This window comes from Amblyraja radiata, chromosome 10 (assembly GCF_010909765.2).
Source record: "Amblyraja radiata isolate CabotCenter1 chromosome 10, sAmbRad1.1.pri, whole genome shotgun sequence".
Taxonomy (NCBI): domain Eukaryota; kingdom Metazoa; phylum Chordata; class Chondrichthyes; order Rajiformes; family Rajidae; genus Amblyraja; species Amblyraja radiata.
Window position 1 is genome coordinate 65,288,697 of NC_045965.1, and position 20,345 is coordinate 65,309,041.

A 20,345-nucleotide genomic window follows, 5' to 3' on the forward strand; every position below is an offset into this window, starting at 1 on the left:
AGAAAGCTGGAGAAACTCAGCGGGTGCAGCAGCATCTATGGAGCGAAGGAGATCTCCATAGATGCTGCTGCACCCGCTGAGTTTCTCCAGCTTTTTCGTGTACCTTTGATTTTCCAGCAACTGCAGTTCCTTCTTAAACACAGGAGAGAATTGGAGGAACAACACCTCATATGTCGCTTGGGCATCTTGTGGGAGAGCGGATCCGGTTTCCCCAGTTCCCATTGCTTGCTCAGGTGACCTTTCGGGTCACCACCCCTTCTTCAGATTGGAGAAAGTCTGAAGAAGGGTCTCGACCTGAAACATCACCCATCCCTTCTCTCCAGAGATGCCGCCTGTCCCGCTGAGTTACTCCAGCATTTTGTCTCTGTTCTATGTTGTATTTGGTGGAAGATCCTGTAGGCTCTTAAAGATAGGGGATACGGGGAGAAACGGGGTACCGATTGTGGATGATCAGCCATGATCACATTGAATGGCGGTGCTGGCTCGAGGGGCCGAATGGCCTAATCCTGCAACTATTGTCTATTTTCGGCGTAAACCAGCATCTGCAGTTCCTTCCTACACATAGAAGAGTACAGCCCAGGTACGGGCCCTTCGGCCTACAATGTCTGGGCTGAACCTAGCTCAATTGATCTCACCTGCCTGAACACAATCCATGGCCCTCGATTCCCCGCACCTCTTCCATATGCCTCTCTATAAGTCCCTTACGCCCCACTATCGTATCTACCTCCATCCCGGGTAGACAATTTGCCCCAAACATCCCCATTAAACTCCCCCCCCCCCCCCCCCCCCGGAGAAAACACACGCGGGTCACGGGGAGAACGTACAAACTCACAGTTTGACCTGATTTTACACAGTGTTAAATGGCCACCTCCACATAGATTACCAAACCCAAACCTATTAGGAGCAGACGAGGGCATTCGATCCAATGTGGGATTCCAGCTGCCAAGACAGATGTGGACAGCAATTTGTTCTTCACCCCGCACAATTAAAGCATGGAATAGTCTTCACCCTACCATAGTTACCCAACCAGACGCAACTACATTTAAGGTAGCTCTTTTTCCCCCAAGAACCCTTTTTTGTTTAAGTCCACCCTCCACAACCTCCAGCTTAGATTCCATTTGGGTTATTTTGGGAGGACCAGGAAACCAAAAACTCCGTACAGACAGCACCCGTAGTCAGGATCGAACCCAGGTCTCTGGGCAGCAGCTATACCGCTGTGCCACCCCTATATTGATCCACGTCTAGAGGTTATGGGCCATGAGAGAGCTGTGTCCGGGCTGGAGACAGTCGACCAGTCTGAAGAAGGGTCTCGAGCCAAGACGTCACCCATTCCTTCTCTCCAGAGATGCTGCCTGTCCCGCTGAGTTACTCCACCATTTTGTGTCCATCTTCGGTTTAAACCAGCGTCTGCAGTTCCTTCCAACACAGGAGGTCGTTGAGGCAGGAACCATCACAATATTTAAATGGCATTTGGACAATTACGTGGATAGGACCGGTTCAGAGGGAAATGGGCCAAATGCAAGCAAGTGGGATTAGTGTAGACGGGACATGTGGGTTGGCATGGGCAAGTCGGGCCGAAGGGCCTGTTATCATGTTGTATGACTATGTGACCACCCCTTTCAGGGCAACCACCAACATCTGTGTTAAAAAAACAAACCCTATATATCTCCTTAACATGTAAACATGACTGTGACCATGCACATTCTCTCCGCTGACTGGATAGAACGCAACAAAAATGCTTTTCACTGTACCTCGATACACGTGCCAATCATAAACTAATCTAAGTGGTCCAGAAGTAATCAAAGTATGAGAGGGATTGATAGGTTGGACAGTCAGAACCTTCTTCTCAGGATACTAGTTGGCCCAGCTTCTTCTCCAGTCTGAAGAAGGGTCTCGACCCGAAACGTCACCCATTCCTTCTCTCCAGAGAAGCTGCCAGTCCCGCTGAGTTACTCCACCATTTTGTGTCTATCTTCGGTGTAAACCAGCATCTGCAGTTCCTTCCTACACATTTCCTCCACGTTTTGTGGGACCCTTGGTGTTTGGGTCTTGTGTGCTGCGGGGAGAGGGGAGGGGGGGGGGGTGGGAGGAGGGGAGGTGGTGACGGGGACCCCCCCCCCCCCTCCCCCTCACCATCCCCCCACCCTCCTCACCATCCCATTTGTGCATCACTGCAAGAGGTAGCCAGACAGGAGGCCTCGTCTCCCCGTGGTCTAGACCCTCTCTCCCACCCCCGGGGGTGAGGGGGGGAGGGGGGGCAAGGCGGTAACTCTGGACGCCATCAGCGGCGGCTCAGCGCTGGCCCAGTCTCCCGGTGTAGAGGCTCCGCGATCGAGGCAAGCTCACGCACCCAAAGCCCGTCGGCAAGGTCTTCATGGTCAACTGGAGGCCAGAGGGTGGCAACGACCTGCGAAAGGGACAAGAGACGCACGGGTCATCATTACGCATGGACACTGAACACCCACACACACGCGGGATTAGAAACACAGGTGCAGGAGTAGGCCTTTCAGCCTTTCGTGCCAGCACCGCCATTCAATACCATCATGGCTGATCATCCAACAGTATCCCGTACCTGCCTTCTCTCCATACCCCCTGATCCCTTTAGCCACAAGGGCCACATCTAATTCCCTCTTAAATATAGCCAATGAACTGGCCTCAACTACCTTCTGTGGCAGAGAATTCCACAGATTCACCACTCTCTCTGTGAAAAATGTTTTTCTCATCTCAGTCCTAAAAGACTTCCCCCTTATCCTTAAACTGTGACCCCTTGTTCTGGACTTCCCCAACATCGGGAACAACCTTCCTGCATCTAGCCTGTCCAACCCCTTAAGAATTTTGTAAGTTTCTATAAGATCCCCCCTCAATCTTCTAAATTCTCGCGAGTACAAGCCGAGTCTATCCAGTCTTTCTTCATATGAAAGTCCTGACATCCCAGGCATCAGTCTGGTGAACCTTCTCTGCACTCCCTCTATGGCAAGAATGCCTTTCCTCAGATTAGGAGACCAAAACTGTACGCAATACTCCAGGTGTGGTCTCACCAAGACCCTGTACAACTGCAGTAGAACCTCCCTGCTCCTATACTCAAATCCTTTTGCTATGAATGCTAACATACCATTCGCTTTCTTCACTCAAAATCATCCAAAAACAGTACCACGTTCCTGTTTTCTCCCCACATCCCTTGATTCCGTTAGCCCGAAGAGCTAAATCTAACTCTCTCTTGAAAACACCCAGTGAATTGGCCTCCACTGCCGTCTGTGGCAGCGAATTCCACAGATTCACAACTCGCTTCTGATTCCCAGTACAGATACTCCATTGACACAGGAGTCAGGAGTTAAGTAAGTAAGCTTATTGGCCAGGTATTCACATACAAGGAATTTGCCTTGGTGCTCCACCCACAAGTAACCCCCCCCAACACAGTTCTTGCAATCTCCGAGTTGAATCAACTAATAAACAATGTAAATCTCTGGTACAAATTACTCCCACTCTGTATCACAATTCCCTGTCGCTAACAGCAATTTGTTTTGGAATGAATCACAACTGATATCGTCATGAAATTTTGACAAGAGGAGTTAGTCACAGAAAATCTAGCAAAGTGTGACTGGCCCCCGCGCTAATCCCTGGCCAGCGTTTGGCGAGTCTAATCTTGTATTCTCGATCTTTCGCATGTTTCCTTATCAAATTCCACCTTCAATATGGTCTTGTCTCCCACAGTTACTGTGGGAATTTCCACCCGAGTTCAGCTAAAGTTCCCAAGTGCATTCAACGCCACTCACAACGCACGGAAAACCTGGGATCCAGGGGCTTTCTCCAGGGTTCACGAGAGCCAGACGTCTCGGTGGACCTTCCTAACTGGATAGAGTGGATGTGGAGAGGATGCTTCCACTAGTGGGAGAGTCTAGGACCAGAGGACACAGCCTCGGAATTAAAGGACGGATCTTTTAGGAAGGAGATGAGGAGGAATTTCTTTAGTCAGAGGGTGGTGAATCTGTGGGATTCTTTGCCACAGACGGCTGTGGAGGCCAAGTCAGTGGATATTTTTTAAGGCAGAGATAGATAGATTCTTGATTAGTGCAGGTGTCAGGGGTTATGGGGAGAAGGCAGGAGAATGGGGTTAGGAGGAAGAGATAGATCAGCCATGATTGAATGGCGGAGTAGACTTGCCACGGAGAGGGAGGGGGGGGAATGGGGGAAGGGGGGAAAGGGGGGGGAGAGGGAGAGGGGGAGAAGAGGGAGTGGGGAGAGAAGAGGGAGAGGGGAGGGAGGGGGGGAGAGGGGGGGAGAGGGGGGGGGGAGGAGGGGGGGGAAGAGATAGGGGGAGAGGGGGGGGTTGAGGGGGGAGAGGGGGGGAGAGGGGTGAGACGGGGGAGATGGGGGGATGAGAGGGGGGGTTAGAGGGGGGGTAGAGGGGGGGCGAGGAGTGATGGGGGAGGGATGTGGGGATGTGGGGAGGGGGGAGAGGGGGAGGGGGAGAGGGGGGGGAGAGGGGGGTTAGAGGGGGGGGAGAGGAGTGATGGGGAGGAGGGATGTAGGGACGACAGATGGCACAATGGGCTAAGTGTTCGGCTGGCAACCGGAAGGTAGCCGGTTCGAATCCCGCTTGGAGTGCATACTGTCGTTGTGTCCTTGGGCAAGACACTTCACCCACCTTTGCATGTGTGTGAATGTGTGTGAGTGATTGGTGGTGGTCGGAGGGGCCGTAGGCGCAGATTGGCAGCCACGCTTCCGTCAGTCTGCCCCAGGGCAGCTGTGGCTACAGAAGTAGCTTACCACCACCGAGTGTGACTGAGGAGTGAATGAATAATGCGATGTAAAGCGCCTTGAGTATTAGAAAGGCGCTATATAAATCCCATCCATTATTATTATTAGGGATGTGGGGATGTGGGGAGGGGGGAGTGGGGAAGGGGAGCATGCCAGACAGAGGGAAAGACAGAGATACACTTACACAACACTAGAACATGGAACGAAATGGAGATAGACACAAAATGCTGGAGTAACCCAGTGGGACGGGCAGCATCTGTGAAGAGAATGGGTGACGTTTCGGGTCGAGACCCTTCCTCAGTGAGAGTCAGGGGAGAGATGAACAATAGATATAGACGGTACATAAAACAAATGAAAGATACGCAAAAACCAACAATGATCAAGGAAAGGTGGAGCCCACAAAGGTCCATTGTTGGCTGTGGGCTAGGTGATAACGAGTTAGACAGTGAAACTCAACAGGACGATAGTGAAACTAACTCGAGGTTAGTGGAAGTGGGGCAGTTGTCGACACAAAGAACTGCAAGTGCTGGTTAATACACAAAAAAGGACACAAAGTGCTGGAGTAACTCAGCGGCTCAGGCAACATCTCTGGAGAACATGGAGCTCTCTTCTCCCCTCCCCCCCCCCTTCTCTACAATCAGTCTGAAGAAGGGTCTCGACCCGTAACGTCACCCGTTCCTTCTCTCCAGAGATGCTGCCCGTCCCGCTGAGTGACTCCAGCATTTTGTCTAGGTCTGTCCGTCTGTCTGTCTCCGGGGTGAGCCAGCGTCCACGAGGGGTGAAGCGGGATTGAGGTTTCACCTGTGCTGTTCCCATTCGAGGATGAAGCCCGGCAGGGATCCCTTGAAGTCGGCAGCGTAGTGGTAAACGAGGAGCAGGCAGTCCTTGCAGAGTTGCACCAGCCTCTGGCAACACTGCAGCTCCAGGGGCGTGATGCCGGTCGAGTTCCTGTTCAACATCGTCTCCCACAAGCTCCTGCTGCCGAGGGGAACAAACAAAACCAGCTCCTTAGTGTCTCTTAGTGCCTTCCGCAAAGACCGCTCCCTCCGCAACTCCCTCGTCAATTCTTCCCTTCCCTCCCGCACCACCCCCTCCCCGGGCACTTTCCGTTGCAACCGCAAGAAATGCAACACCTGTCCCTTCACCTCCCCCCTCGACTCCATTCAAGGTCCCAAGCAGTCGTTCCAGGTGCGACAAAGGTTCACCTGTATCTCCTCCAACCTCATCTACTGCATCCGCTGCTCTAGATGTCAGCTGATTTACATCGGTGAGACCAAGCGGAGGTTGGGCGATCGTTTCGCCGAACACCTCCGCTCAGTCCGCGATAACCTACCTGACCTCCCGGTGGCTCAGCACTTCAACTCCCCCTCCCATTCCCAATCCGACCTCTCTGTCCTGGGTCTCCTCCATTGCCAGAGTGAGCAACAGCGGAAATTGGAGGAACAGCACCTCATATTCCGTCTGGGGACCTTGCGTCCTTATGGCATTAACATTGAATTCTCCCAATTTGGCTAGTCCTTGCTGTCTCCTCCCCTTCCTTAACCCTCTAGCTGTCTCCTCCCACCCTCCCATCCGCCCGCCCTCGGGCTCCTCCTCCTCCTCCCCTTTTCCTTCTTTCTTTCCCCACCCCCCATCAGTCTGAAGAAGGGTTTCGGCCCGAAACGTCGCCTATTTCCTTCGCTCCATAGGTGCTGCTGCACCCGCTGAGTTTCCCCAGCAATTGTGTGTACCTTAGTGTCTCTGTTGTTTCATGGAGTAACGTTAGCAAAAGTGGGCGGCACTGCGATGGAGTTGTCGACTCACGGCGCCAGAGACCCACCGGGTACATGTTCACAAGTGATAGGAGCAGAATTAGGCCATTCGGCCCATCAAGGTTAGTTTAGTTTAGAGATATAGCGCGGAAACAGGCCCTTCGGCCCACCGGGTTCGCGCCGACCAGCAATCCCCGCACATTAACACCATCACACACACACACACACACACACACACACACACACACACACACACACACGCACGCACATTCTCACACACACAGACACACACACACGCACGCACACATTCTCACACACACACAGAGAGACACACACACACACGCACGCACACATTCTCACACACACACACACAGAGACACACACACACGCACGCACATACACACACACGCACGCACACACGCACGCACACATTCTCACACACACACACGCACTGCGACACACACATTCTCACACACACACACACACACACACACCTTCACGCACATACACACACACGCACGCACACACACACACACATTCTCACACACACACACACACACGCACATACACACACGCACGCACACACACACACACACGCACACATTCTCACACACACGCACATACACACGCACGCACACATTCTCACACACACACACACACATGCACATACACACACACACACGCACGCACACACACACACACGCACGCACACATTCTCACACACACACACGCACGCACATACACACACACGCACGCACACACGCACAGACACACACACACACGCACACAGACACACACACACACACACACGCACGCACCCATTCTCACACACACGCACACACGCACGCACGCACGCACACATTCTCACACACACACACACACACACACACACACACGCACACACGCACACACACACGCACACACGCACACACACGCACACACGCACACACACACACACTTTTACATTTACCAATCTACAAACGTGCACATCTTTGGAGTGTGGGAGGAAACCGAAAACCTTGGAGAAAACCCAGGCAGGTCACGGGCAGAACGTACAAACTCCACACAGACAGCGCACGCAGTCGGGATCGAACCCGGGTCTCCGGCGCTGCATTCGCTGTAAGCCCGCCCTGTCCACTCCGCCATTCAATCACTGCTGATCTCTTTCCCTCTCAACCACAAATCTCCTGTCTTCTCCCCATAACCTCTGACACCCGTATTACTCAAATCCTGACAGCTCAAATCCTGTTCCATCCTGACTACGGGCGCTGTCTGTACGGAGTTTGTACGTTCTCCCAGTGACCGGCGTGGGTTTTCTCCGGGTGCTCCGGTTTCCTCCCACACTCCAAACACATAATAATAATAATAATAATAAATTTTATTTATGGGCGCCTTTCAAGAGTCTCAAGGACACCTTACAAAAATTTAGCAGGTAGAGGAAAAACATGTAAGGGGCATGAAATAAATAGTAGAGACATGACTAGTACACAAAGTAAAGACAGAATTCAATACAAAACACAACATGAGGCAATTAATGCACAGATGAAAAGGGACGGGGACGTGGGGCTAAGGATAGGCAGAGGTGAAGAGATGGGTCTTGAGGCGGGACTGGAAGATGGTGAGGGACACGGAATTGCGGATCAGTTGGGGGAGGGAGTTCCAGAGCCTGGGAGCTGCCCTGGAGAAGGCTCTGTCCCCAAAACTGCGGAGGTTGGACTTGTGGATGGAGAGGAGACCGGCTGATGTGGATCTGAGGGACCGTGAGGGTTAGTAGGGGGAGAGGAGGTCAGTGAGATATGGGGGGGGGGCAGATGGTGGAGGGCTTTGTAGGTGAGGACCAGGATTTTGTAGTTGATCCGGTGGGAGATGGGAAGCCAGTGAAGTTGTAACATGCAGGTTTGTAGGTTTAATTGGCTTCAGTAGAGATTGTAAAACATCCCTGGCGTGTAGAATAGTGTTAGTGTGCGGGGATCGCTGGTCGGCATGACAACAGTGGGCCAATGGGCCTGTTTCCGTGCTGCATCTCCCAACAAAACTAAAGTTGCTGCCTTACACAGTGCCAGAGACCAGAGTTCGATCCCGACTACGGGTGCTTGTCTGTGCAGAGTTTGTACGTTCTCCCTGTGACCTGCGTGGGTTTTCTCCGGGTGCTCTGGTTTCCTCCCACACTCCAAAGACGTGCAGGTTTGTAATTTGGTTAATTGGCCCTCTGTAAATTGTTCCTGGTGTGTCAGCAGTGGATGTGGACGTGGGATAACATAACAAGGCGATCGCTGGGCGGTGTGGACTCGGTGGGGCCCCGTTTACACGCTGTATCTCTAAACCAAACCAAGATTCAGGGACAGTTTCTTCCCAGCTGTTCCCATGCAAGTGAACCATCCCATCAACAATGAGGGGGCGGTCCTGACCTACCATCTACCTCATTGGAGACCAATGGACTATCTTTAATCGGACTTTACTAGGCTTCGTGCTGCACTGAATGTCACAGAGTGATCCAGTGTGGAAACAGGCCCCTCGGCCCAACTTGCCCACACCGACCAACCAGTCCCACCTACCCGCGTTTGGCCCATATCCCGCAAAACCTGCCCCATCCATGTATCTGTTATTCCCTTTATCCTGTATATTATGGTGCAGCAGTGTGAAGGATTAGAAGTGTGAAAACGCACACCTCCAGATTCAGGGACAGTGTTATCAGGCGACTGAACCATCCTACTACAACCAGAGAGCAGTCAATAGACAATAGGTGCAGGAGTAGGCCATTCGGCCCTTCGAGCCAGCACCGCCATTCAATGTGATCATGGCTGATCATCCCCAATCAGTACCCCGTTCCTGCCTTCTCCCCATATCCCCTGACTCCGCTATCTTTAAGAGCCCTATCCAGCTCTCTCTTGAAAGCATCCAGAGAACCGGCCTCCACCGCCCTCTGAGGCAGAGAATTCCACAGACTCACCACTTTCTGTGAGAAAAAGTGTTTCCTCATCTCCGTTCTAAATGGCTTACTCCTTATTCTTAAACTGTGGCCCCTGGTTCTGGGCTCCCCCAACATCGGGAACAGTCCTGAATTATTGTCGGACTATCCTTTGATCGGACTTTGCTGGCTTTACCTTGCACTAAACGTTATTCCCTCATCATGTATCTGTACACTGTGGACGGCTCGATTGTAATCATGTGTTGTCTTTCCGCTGACTGATTAGCGCGCAACAAAAGCTTTTCACTGACACGTGACAGTAAACTAAACTCATCTCTGGTTATGTTTTGGGTCTGACGAAAATGTCCCGGGCCGAAGATTGTTAAGGGCTTGGAAAGATTGTTAAGGGTTTGGACACGCTAGAGGCAGGAAACATGTTCCCGATGTTGGGGGAGTCCAGAACCAGGGGCCACAGTTTGAGAATAATGGGTAAGCCATTTAGAACGGAGACGAGGAAACACATTTTCTCACAGAGAGTGGTGAGTCTGTGGAACTCTCTGCCCCAGAGGACGGTGGAGGCCGGTTCTCTGGATACTTTCAAGAGGGAGCTAGATAGGGCTCTTAAAAATAGCGGAGTCAGGGGATATGGGGAGAAGGCAGGAACGGGGTACTGATTGGGGATGATCAGCCATGATCACATTGAATGGCGGTGCTGGCTTGAAGGGCCGAATGGCCTACTCCTGCACCTATTGTCTATTGAAACGTCACCTGCGTCCATGTTCTGCGGAGACGCTGCCGAAACTAAACTAAACTAAACTAAACTGCAAGCCCAGCCGAGCATTCACAATGCAACCCACAAACCTGCAGGGCACAAAATATTGATATGAAACTCATTCCACCTCATTATCGTGGGCACAACAAACTTATTTTCCCTCCGAGCTCCTTGCTTTTATTAAAATATGTGCGGTAATGTACCTCACCGCCGCTCCCAGACCAATTAAAAGCCTTGCATCTTATTCCATTACACAGCTCCCAGCCTCGTTCCCACGGGGAAGAGCGCACAAATGAAATTCCAGACGCACAATGTTTTCCGTACAGCGCTTCAAGCGAGCATTCCTGCCGATAAGATTACAGCACTGCGATTGCAATCATCATAATCAGCAGAGCAGAGCTAGTGGATCGGACACAAGGGAGCGATATTGGTGCAGAGTCAGAGAGTCACGCCGCGTTGACACTGGCTGTGCCGCCCAACTTCATCAGGTCATAAAGCGATAGGACAGAATTAGGCCGTTCGGCCCATCAAGTCTCCTCCGCCATTCAATCTCTCCAGAACCAGGGGCCACACAGTTTAAGAATAAGGGGTGAGCCATTTAGAAGGGAGACGAGGAAACGCTTTTTCTCACGGAGAGTGGTGAGTCTGTGGAATTCTCTGCCTCAGAGGCCAGTTCTCTGGATGCTTTTAAGAGAGAGCTAGTTAGGGCTCTTAAGGATAGCGGAGTCAGGGGATATGGGGAGAAGGCAGGAACGGGGTACTGATTGGGGATGATCAGCCATGATCACATTGAATGGCAGTGCTGGCTCGAAGGGCCGAATGGAATACTCCTGCACCTATTGTCTATTGTCACGGCTGATCTATCCCTCCTAACCCCATTCTCCTGCCTTCTCCACACAATCTCTGACACCCGTACGAATTGAGAATCTGTCTATCTCTGCCTTAAAAATATCCACTGACTTGGCCTCCACAGCCTTCTGTGGCAAAGAATTCCACAGATTCACCACCCTCTGACTAAATAAATTTCGGAGACAATGACGTCTGGTCCTAGACTCTCCCACTGGTGGAAACACCCTCTCCACATCCACTCTTTCACTATTCGGTACGTTTCAATGAGGTTCCCCCCCCCCCCCTCATCCTTCTAAACTTCAGCGAATACAGGCCCAGTGCCGTCAAACGCTCATCATATGTTAACTTACAAGATGCTGCCCAGCCCAGGCCGGCTAGGCTATTTGCCTGCTAGGCTACGGAAGCAGGTCTACAATCACATATTACAATCACCCCACACTCTTAAATGTCTATACATTGCAATTGGCTCGATTGTAAATAATGTATTGTCTTTCTGCTGACTGGATAGCCAGCAATAGACAATAGACAATAGGTGCAGGAGTAGGCCATTCGGTCCTTTTAGCTAGTAATATATACAATATGATCATGGCTGATCATCCCCAATCAGTACCCCGTTCCCGCCTTCTCCCTATATCCCCTGACCGCTATTTTTAAAGAGCCCTATCTAGCTCTCTCTTGAAAGCATCCAGAGATCCTGCCTCCACCGTCCTCTGAGGCAGAGAATTCCACAGACTCACCACTCTCTGTGAGAAAAGATGCTTCCTCGTCTCCGTTCTAAATGGCTTACCCCTTATTCTTAAACTGTGTGGCCCCTGGTTCTGGACTCCCCCAACATCGGGAACATGTTTCCTGCCTCTAGCGTGTCCAAACCCTTAATAATCTTACATGTTTCAATAAGATCCTCTCTCATCCTTCTAAACTCCAGAGTGTACAAGCCCAGCTGCTCCATTCTCTCAGCATATGACAGTCCCGCCATCCCGGGAATTAACCTTGATGGGCCTAATGGCCTAATTCTGTTCCTAGAACTTAGGGTGCAGCAATGTGAAGGTTTAGAAGTGTGAAAACGCACACCTCCAGATTCAGGGACAGTTTCTTCCCAGCTGTTATTAGGCAACTGAACCATCCTACCACAACCAGAGAGCGGTCCTGAACTACTATCGGACTATCTTTGATCGGATTTTACTGGCTCTATCTTGCACTAAACATTATTCCCTTTATCATGTATCTGTACACTGTGGACGGCTCGATTGTAATCATGTATTGTCTTTCCGCTGACTGGTCAGCACGAAACTAAAGCTTTTCACTGTACATGTGACAGTATAAACTAAAGTAAACTATTGTGTGGGTCGGTTCAAGAGCTTGAAGAGTTGTAGGAAAAGTAGTTGTTTCTGAACCTGGTGGTGTGGGGTTTCCGTACCACCTGCAGCAAGAGCTTTCACGGTACCTCGGTACACGTGACATTACATTAAATCAGGGGTTCGGCAACCTTGTTCTGCATAGGGGCCGGGACGCATGTCTGTGAGTGGATGGCGGGCCACATCTATCACGTGTACACGTGGATCCCGCTCCCATCCAGCCCCGGATGGCAGGCAGGCATCAAATCACGTGCTCACAGAAGGTAGACAAAAAACGCTGGAGGGACTCAGCGGGTGAGGCAGCCTCGTGCAATCCTCGCATGTCTCACCCGCTGAGATTCTCCAGCATTTTCGTCCGCCTTCGATTTTTCCAGCACCTGCAGTTCTTGCTTAAACCTGTTCGCAGAAGGTGCGGGGCCGTGCCGGTGGCTTTGCGCAGGACGCGGTGCAGACAGAGCTCGGCGCTCGGCGGGCCGGACGATTTCGGGTTACGGGCCGCATTCGGCCCGGGGGGCCGCAGGTTGCCGACCCCTGCACTAAACTCAACCTACGAACGTACGAGTCAACAGAGCCAACGTCACACCTACCCAGAGTTGGAGAACGAGTTCCACAGGCCCTGCCCGTGACTCCACAGCAGGCGGCTGAAGACTCGGTTGAAGATGCGGTAGGGTCGGAGTGTCTCCACGTCCTGTGTCCTCCTCACCCGCTGCACGATGGCCCGGACCTGGGCCCTCACAATGTCCAACACCTGAAAGGTCACAGCACAAACTACGCCGTTAGATTGCCCGACCAGCACGAGATGCTCAGAAGATTCACCAGCAACTTCTCCTGGACCACCCCCACCACACCCAGCTTCTTCCCAGCTGTTATCAGGCAACTGAACCATTCCTACCACAACCAGACAGTGGTGCTGACCTCACTGGAGACCCTCAGTCTATCTTTCATTAATCTTTACTGGACGTTATCGTACACTAAACATTATTCCCTTTATCATGTATCTGTACCCTCTGAACAGCTCGATTGTAATCATGTATTGTCTTTCCGCTGACTGGTTAGCGCGCAACAAAAGCTGTTCACTGAACCTCGGTACACGTGACAATAAACTCAACCAGTAACCCAGACCCTTGCATCAGTAATCTAAGAGTTTGATTCTGATAAAATGTAGAAGCAAATAACTGCAGGTGCTGGTTCAAACACCAAAGGACACAAAGTGCTGGAACATGGAGCTGTCTCCTCCCGCCTTCTGAAGAAGGGTCCCGACCCGAAACGTCAGCTAACCGTCACCATGCCGACCGGTTGCATCGTGGCTTGGTTCGGCAACTTGAGCGCCCTGGAGCGAAAAAGACTACAAAAAGTAGTAAACACTGCCCAGTCCATCATCGGCTCTGACCTTCCTTCCATCGAGGGGATTTATCGCAGTCGCTGCCTCAAAAAGGCTGGCAGTATCATCAAAGACCCACACCATCCTGGCCACACACTCATCTCCCTGCTACCTTCAGGTAGAAGGTACAGGAGCCTGAAGACTGCAACGACCAGGTTCAGGAATAGCTACTTCCCCACAGCCATCAGACTATCGAACTCAACTCATACAAATCTCTGAACATTAATAGCCCATTATCTGTTTATTTGCACTTTATCTGTTTATTTATTCATGTGTGTATATATTTATACAATGGTATATGGACACACTGATCTGTTCTGTAGTCATGCCTACTATGTTCTGTTGTGCTGAAGCAAAACAAGAATTTCATTGTCCTATACAGGGACACATGACAATAAACTCTCTTGAATCTTGAATCCAACCATGTTCTCCCGAGACCTGCTGATTTACTCCAGCACTTTGTGTCCTTTTGATTCAGATAACTTTCGTTTGGTTTAGTTTAGTGTACTATTGTTGCATGTGGTGAGGTACAGTGAAAAGCTTCTGCTCACCAGCTATCCAGTCATAGAGAAGACTGTACATAGGTTCACCAGACTGATTCCTGGGATGTCAGGACTGTCTTATGAAGAAAGACTGGATAGACTTGGTTTATACTCTCTAGAATTTAGGAGATTGAGAGGGGATCTTATAGAAACTTACAAAATTCTTAAGGGGTTGGACAGGCTAGATGCAGGAAGATTGCTCCCGATGTTGGGGAAGTCCAGGACAAGGGGTCACAGCTTAAGGATAAGGGGGAAATCCTTTAAAACCGAGATGAGAAGAACTTTTTTCACACAGAGAGTGGTGAATCTCTGGAACTCCCTGCCACAGAGGGTAGTCGAGGCCAGTTCATTGGCTATATTTAAGAGGGAGTTAGATGTGGCCCTTGTGGCTAAGGGGATCAGAGGGTATGGAGAGAAGGCAGGTACGGGATACTGAGTTGGATGATCAGCCATGATCATATTGAATGGCGGTGCAGGCTCGAAGGGCCGAATGGCCTACTCCTGCACCTAATTTCTATGTTTCTATGTTTCTAAATGCAAGTCTGTCCACAGCGCACGGATAAAGGATAATGGGTGCAACATTTAGTGCAAAGATAACAATATTGAAGTCCGATAAAGTCCAAGTAAATATGGTTCAAAGGTGTCTCATGAGGTAGATGGGAGGTCAGGACCACAATCTAGCTGATCAGAGGACGGTTCAGTTGCCCGATAACAGCAAGATGGTGCATTTTCCAGATGTCTACCAGGGTCGGGAGGAGAGAAACTTCTTTAGTCTAGTTTAGAGATACAGCGCGGAAACAGGCCCTTCAGCCCACCCAGTCCGTGCCGACCAGCCATCCCCGCGCACCAACACTATCCCACACACACCTGGGAGAATTTACACTTACTCCAAGCCAATTAACCTACAAACCTGTTCGTCTTTGGAGTGTGGGAGGAAACCGAGTTGGTGCAGGAGTAGGCCATTCGGCCCTTCGAGCCAGCACCGCCATTCAATGTGATCATGGCTGATCACAATGGATATTTATAAGGCAGGGATAGATAGATTGTTGATTAGTGCGGGTGTCAGGGGTTATGGGGAGAAGGCAGGAGAATGTGGTTAGGAGGGAGAGATAGATCAGCCATGATCGAACAACAGAGTGGACTTGATGGGCCGAATTAATCATGGCTGATCTATCTTTCCATTCATAGAAACATAGAAAATAGGTGCAGGAGTAGGCCATTCGGCCCTTCCAGCCTGCACCGCCATTCAATATGATCATGGCTGATCATCCCCAATCAGTACCTGCCTTCTCCCCATAACCCCTGACATCCGCACTCATCAAGAATCTATCTATCCCTGCCTTATAAATATCCATTGTGATCAGCCATGATCACATTGAATGGCGGTGCTGGCTCGAAGGGCCGAATGGCCTCCTCCTGCACCTATTTTCTATGTTTATTTTCTATGACTTGGCCACCACAGCCTTCTGTGGCAAAGAATTCTACAGATTCACCACCCTCTGACTAAAGAGTCTTGTCTTCTGCTTAATCTGCTATAGGAAAGATGTTGGCACTCTGGAAAGGGTGCAGTGAAGATTTACCAGGGTGTTGCCAGGACATGTGGATGGGTTGAGCAGGCTAGGACTTGGAGAGCAGGAGGCTGAGGGGTGAACTTATAGAGGTGTATAAAATCACATGGGGAATACTGTAGATGGGGCAGATGCACAGAGTATTTTACACACACTACTGAATGGCGGAGTAGACTTGATGGGCCGAATGGCCTAATTCTGCCCCTATCACTTATGGACTCATGAAGATGGGCTGAAGGGTCTACTTCTGTTCCGAACAAATCTATGATATTATGACCTCAATACCGGATTCGTTCAACCAAGATCTTCCCAACTTCCAGGTTCTGGGAACCATCTTTCCTGACAATTTATAGGGTGTAATAACCCTCTCGTCGGCCGTCACCAACAGGAAGCCAATCACAATCTGCGGCACACTAAACCACGACTGATGTCTGGTTAATGTCCTCATAAACATAACAGCGGCTCTGTTATAAACCCATCCTGGTCACGTCTGCTAGATCGTGTTGTCACGGCACTATTAAACAGCGAGAAACACAGCCTGTATATCCTCAAGTCTGGGGAATTAAATGTAGAGCGTAGAACTGGACTCCGTGCATTAGTGTGTGTGTGTGTGTGTGTGTGTGTGTGTGTGTGTGTGTGTGTGTGTGTGTGTGTGTGTGTGGGTGTGTGTGTGTGTGTGTGTGCGCGCGGGTGGGTGTGTGTGTGTGTGGGTGTGTGTGTGTGTGTGTGTGTGTGGTCGCCGGTGTGATGTGTGTGTAGGTTGTGTGGGGAGGTGGGTGTGTGAGAAGTGGTCTTGGGTGTGTGTGTGGGTGTGGTGGTGTGTGTGGTGTGTGTGTGTGTGGTGGGGTGTGTGTGTCTCCGCGCGCGTGTGTGTGTGTGTGTGTTGTGTGTGTGTTGTGTGGTGGTGTGTGTGTGTGTGGTGTGTGTACGTGTGTGTGTGTGTGTGTGTGATGCGCGGTGTGGGTGTGGTGTGGGTGTGTGTGTATGTGTGTGTGTGTGTGTGTGTGTGTGTGGGTGTGTGGGTGTGTGTGTGAGCGCGTGTGTGTGTGTGTGTATGTATGTGTATGTGTACACACACACACATACACACACACACACACACACACACATATTTACACACACACACACATATATATACATACACACACACCTACACACACACACACACACATATATACATACACACCTACACACACACACATATATATACATACACACACAACCTACACACACACACATATATACATACACACACACACCTACACACACACACACACACACATATATATACATACACACACACATATATACATACACACACACACACCTACACACACACACACACACATATATATACATACACACACACGTATATATACACACACACATATACATGCACACATATACAAATACGCACAATCTAGAGACAGCCATCAAGGCTGTGCTACCTGCCGATCACCAACCCCTCACACTCACCCCCTACGACGTATTTGTGGCACTGAGTAGGACTAATGCACGTAAAGCTGCTGGCCCTGACGGCATCCCCGGGCGCGTGCTCAGGGCCTGTGCTGCGCAGCTGACAGACGTCTGGACTGACATCTTCAACCTGTCACTTGCCCAAGCAGTTGTCCCCACGTGCCTTAAAACCACCTCCATCGTGCCAGTGCCAAAACACTCCACTGCGGCAAGCCTCAACGACTTCCGCCCAGTTGCACTTACCCCCATCATCACCAAGTGCTTCGAGAGGCTGGTCCTGGCACACCTCAAAAGCTGCCTACCCCCCACACTGGATCCCTATCAGTTGCCTACCGCAAGAACAGGAGTACGGAGGATGCCATCTCAACGGCACTTCACTCCGCCCTCTCCCACCTCGACAACAGAGACACTTACGTAAGAATGCTGTTCATCGATTACAGCTCAGCATTCAACACCATTATACCATCAAAACTGATCACCAAACTCGGTAACCTGGGCATCGACCCCTCCCTCTGCAACTGGATACTGGACTTTCTAACCAACAGACCCCAGTCTGTTAGGTTAGACAAGCACACCTCTTCAACCCTCACCCTGAACACCGGCGTTCCACAGGGCTGTGTGCTGAGCCCCCTCCTCTACTCCCTCTTCACCTATGACTGCACACCTGTACATGGTACTAACACCATCATCAAGTATGCAGATGATACAACGGTGATTGGCCTCATCAGCAACAACGATGAGTCGGCCTACAGGGAGGAGGTCCAGCACTTAGCAGCATGGTGCGCTGACAACAACCTGGCCCTTAACTCCAAGAAGACCAAGGAGCTCATTGTAGACTTCAGGAAGTCCAGGGGCGGCACGCACACCCCCATCCACATTAACGGGACGGAGGTGGAACGTGTTTCTAGCTTCAGGTTCCTGGGAGTCAACATCTCCGATGACCTCTCTTGGACCCACAATACCTCAACTCTGATCAAGAAGGCTCACCAGCGTCTCTTCTTCCTGAGGAGACTGAAGAAGGTCCATCTGTCTCCTCAGATCCTGGTGAACTTCTACCGCTGCACCATCGAGAGCATCCTTACCAACTGCATCACAGTATGGTATGGCAACTGCTCTGTCTCCGACCGGAAGGCATTGCAGAGGGTGGTGAAAATTGCCCAACGCCATCACCGGTTCCTCGCTCCCCTCCATTGAGTCTGTCCAAAGCAAACGTATCTGCGGAGGGCGCTCAGCATCGCCAAGGACTGCTCTCACCCCAACCATGGACTGTTTACCCTCCTACCATCCGGGAGGCGCTACAGGTCTCTCCGTTGCCGAACCAGCAGGTCCAGGAACAGCTTCTTCCCGGCGGCTGTCACTCTACTCAACAACGTACCTCGGTGACTGCCAATCACCCCCCCACCCCCCGGACACTTATTATCACTTATTATTATTTATTTAAATCATTTGCTATGTCGCTCTTCCAGGGAGATGCTAAATGCATTTCGTTGTCTCTGTACTGTACACTGACAATGACAATTAAAATTGAATCTGAATCTGAATCTGACATATATATGCACATACATATACACACATATATATATATACAAACACACATACATACACACATATACGCACATACATATACACATAAACATACACACACACACATAAAACAAACAAAAATCATGCAATAATAATAATAATGATAATAATCTGTGACTGACCTTGCGTTGCTTTGTGGAGTCCAGCTTCACCAGCCAATAGGTTGCTACCTTTGGTTTGTGATACTTCCAGTTGTCCAGTATCTGTGAACAGAATTGGTGGCTCGAGTTAGGAATGGGTGACGTTTCAGGTCGAGACCCTTCTTCAGGCTGAGAGTCAGGGGAGAGAGAGCCAGCGAGCAGGATGAATGACAGAGGGGGAAGAGCAAGAGAGGGCACCGTGTTATCGGAAAGATGTTGTCAAGCTGGAAAGGGCGCAGAGAAGAATTACGAGGATGTTGCCGGGACTAGAGGGTGTGAGCTACAGGGAGAGGTTGAGCAGGCTGGGTCTCTATTCCATGGAGCGCAGGAGGATGAGGGGCGATCTTATAGAGGTGTACAAAATCACTAGAGGAATAGATCGGGTAGATGCACAGAGTCTCTTGCCCAGAGTAGGTGAATCGAGGACCAGAGGACATAGGTTTAAGGTGAAGGGGGAAAGATTTAATAGGAACCTGAGTGGTAACCTTTTCACACAGAGGGTGGTGGGTATATGGAACGAGCTGCCAGAGGAGGCAGTTGAGGCTGGGACTATCCCAACATTTAAGAACCAGTTAGACAGGTACATGGATAGGACAGGTTTGGACAGTGCCCAGTGCTCATCATAGGTTAACCTACTCAATCTTATGGGGTTGGACAGGCTAGATGCAGGAAGATTGTTCCCGATGTTGGGGAGGTCTAGAACAAGGGATCACAGCTTAAGGATAAGGGGGAAATCCTTTAGGACCGAGATGAGAAGAAACTTTTTCACACAGAGAGTGGTGAATCTGTGGAACTCTCTGCCACAGAGGGTAGTTGAGGCCAGTTCATTGGCTATATTTAAGAGGGAGTTAGATGTGGCCCTTGTGGCTAAAGGGATCAGGGGGTATGGAGAGAAGGCAGGTACGGGATACTGAGTTGGATGATCAGCCATGATCATATTGAATGGTGGTGCAGGCTCGAAGGGCCGAATGGCCTACTCCTGCACCTATTTTCTATGTATCTATGTATCTAATCCCAGGGTCTAAACTAGACCAAGCTCAGCAGTTTAAAGGGACACGGGCCAAATGGGAGGAGCTTAGATGGGTCGTTTTTGGACGGCATGGAGGGGTTGGGCCGAAGGGCCTGTTTCCCGTGCTGCACGAGTCTCTGCGGCACGAAGCCAAGGGCTCGGATGCTGACTCGCCTCATCCAACAACACCTCTGCTTCTTCCTTTGATTTCCCTGGGAACTTGATCCTCATCTCATTGAGGGCGGCCAGGTT

At 50.6% G+C, this 20,345-nt stretch overlaps 1 protein-coding gene across 2 annotated transcripts; it reads right to left on the minus strand.

Annotated features, from left to right (window-relative positions):
• Nucleotides 1-2,158: 2,158 nt before the first annotated feature.
• Nucleotides 2,159-20,336, minus strand: ttll7 (tubulin tyrosine ligase like 7). Of its 2 annotated transcripts, none has more exons than XM_033029073.1 (5): nucleotides 20,268-20,336; nucleotides 19,067-19,147; nucleotides 12,981-13,141; nucleotides 5,560-5,733; nucleotides 2,159-2,407 (listed from the first exon to the last, which is right to left on the minus strand). In XM_033029073.1, the coding sequence occupies exons 1-5, from the start codon at nucleotides 20,322-20,324 to the stop codon at nucleotides 2,293-2,295; spliced, it is 588 nt and encodes a 195-aa protein (XP_032884964.1). In that variant the 5' UTR covers nucleotides 20,325-20,336; the 3' UTR covers nucleotides 2,159-2,292. The 2 variants fall into 2 exon arrangements, with proteins under 2 accessions (XP_032884964.1, XP_032884963.1); XM_033029072.1 differs by having other exon boundaries at nucleotides 5,560-5,736.
• Between the last annotated feature and the right edge of the window lie 9 nt (nucleotides 20,337-20,345).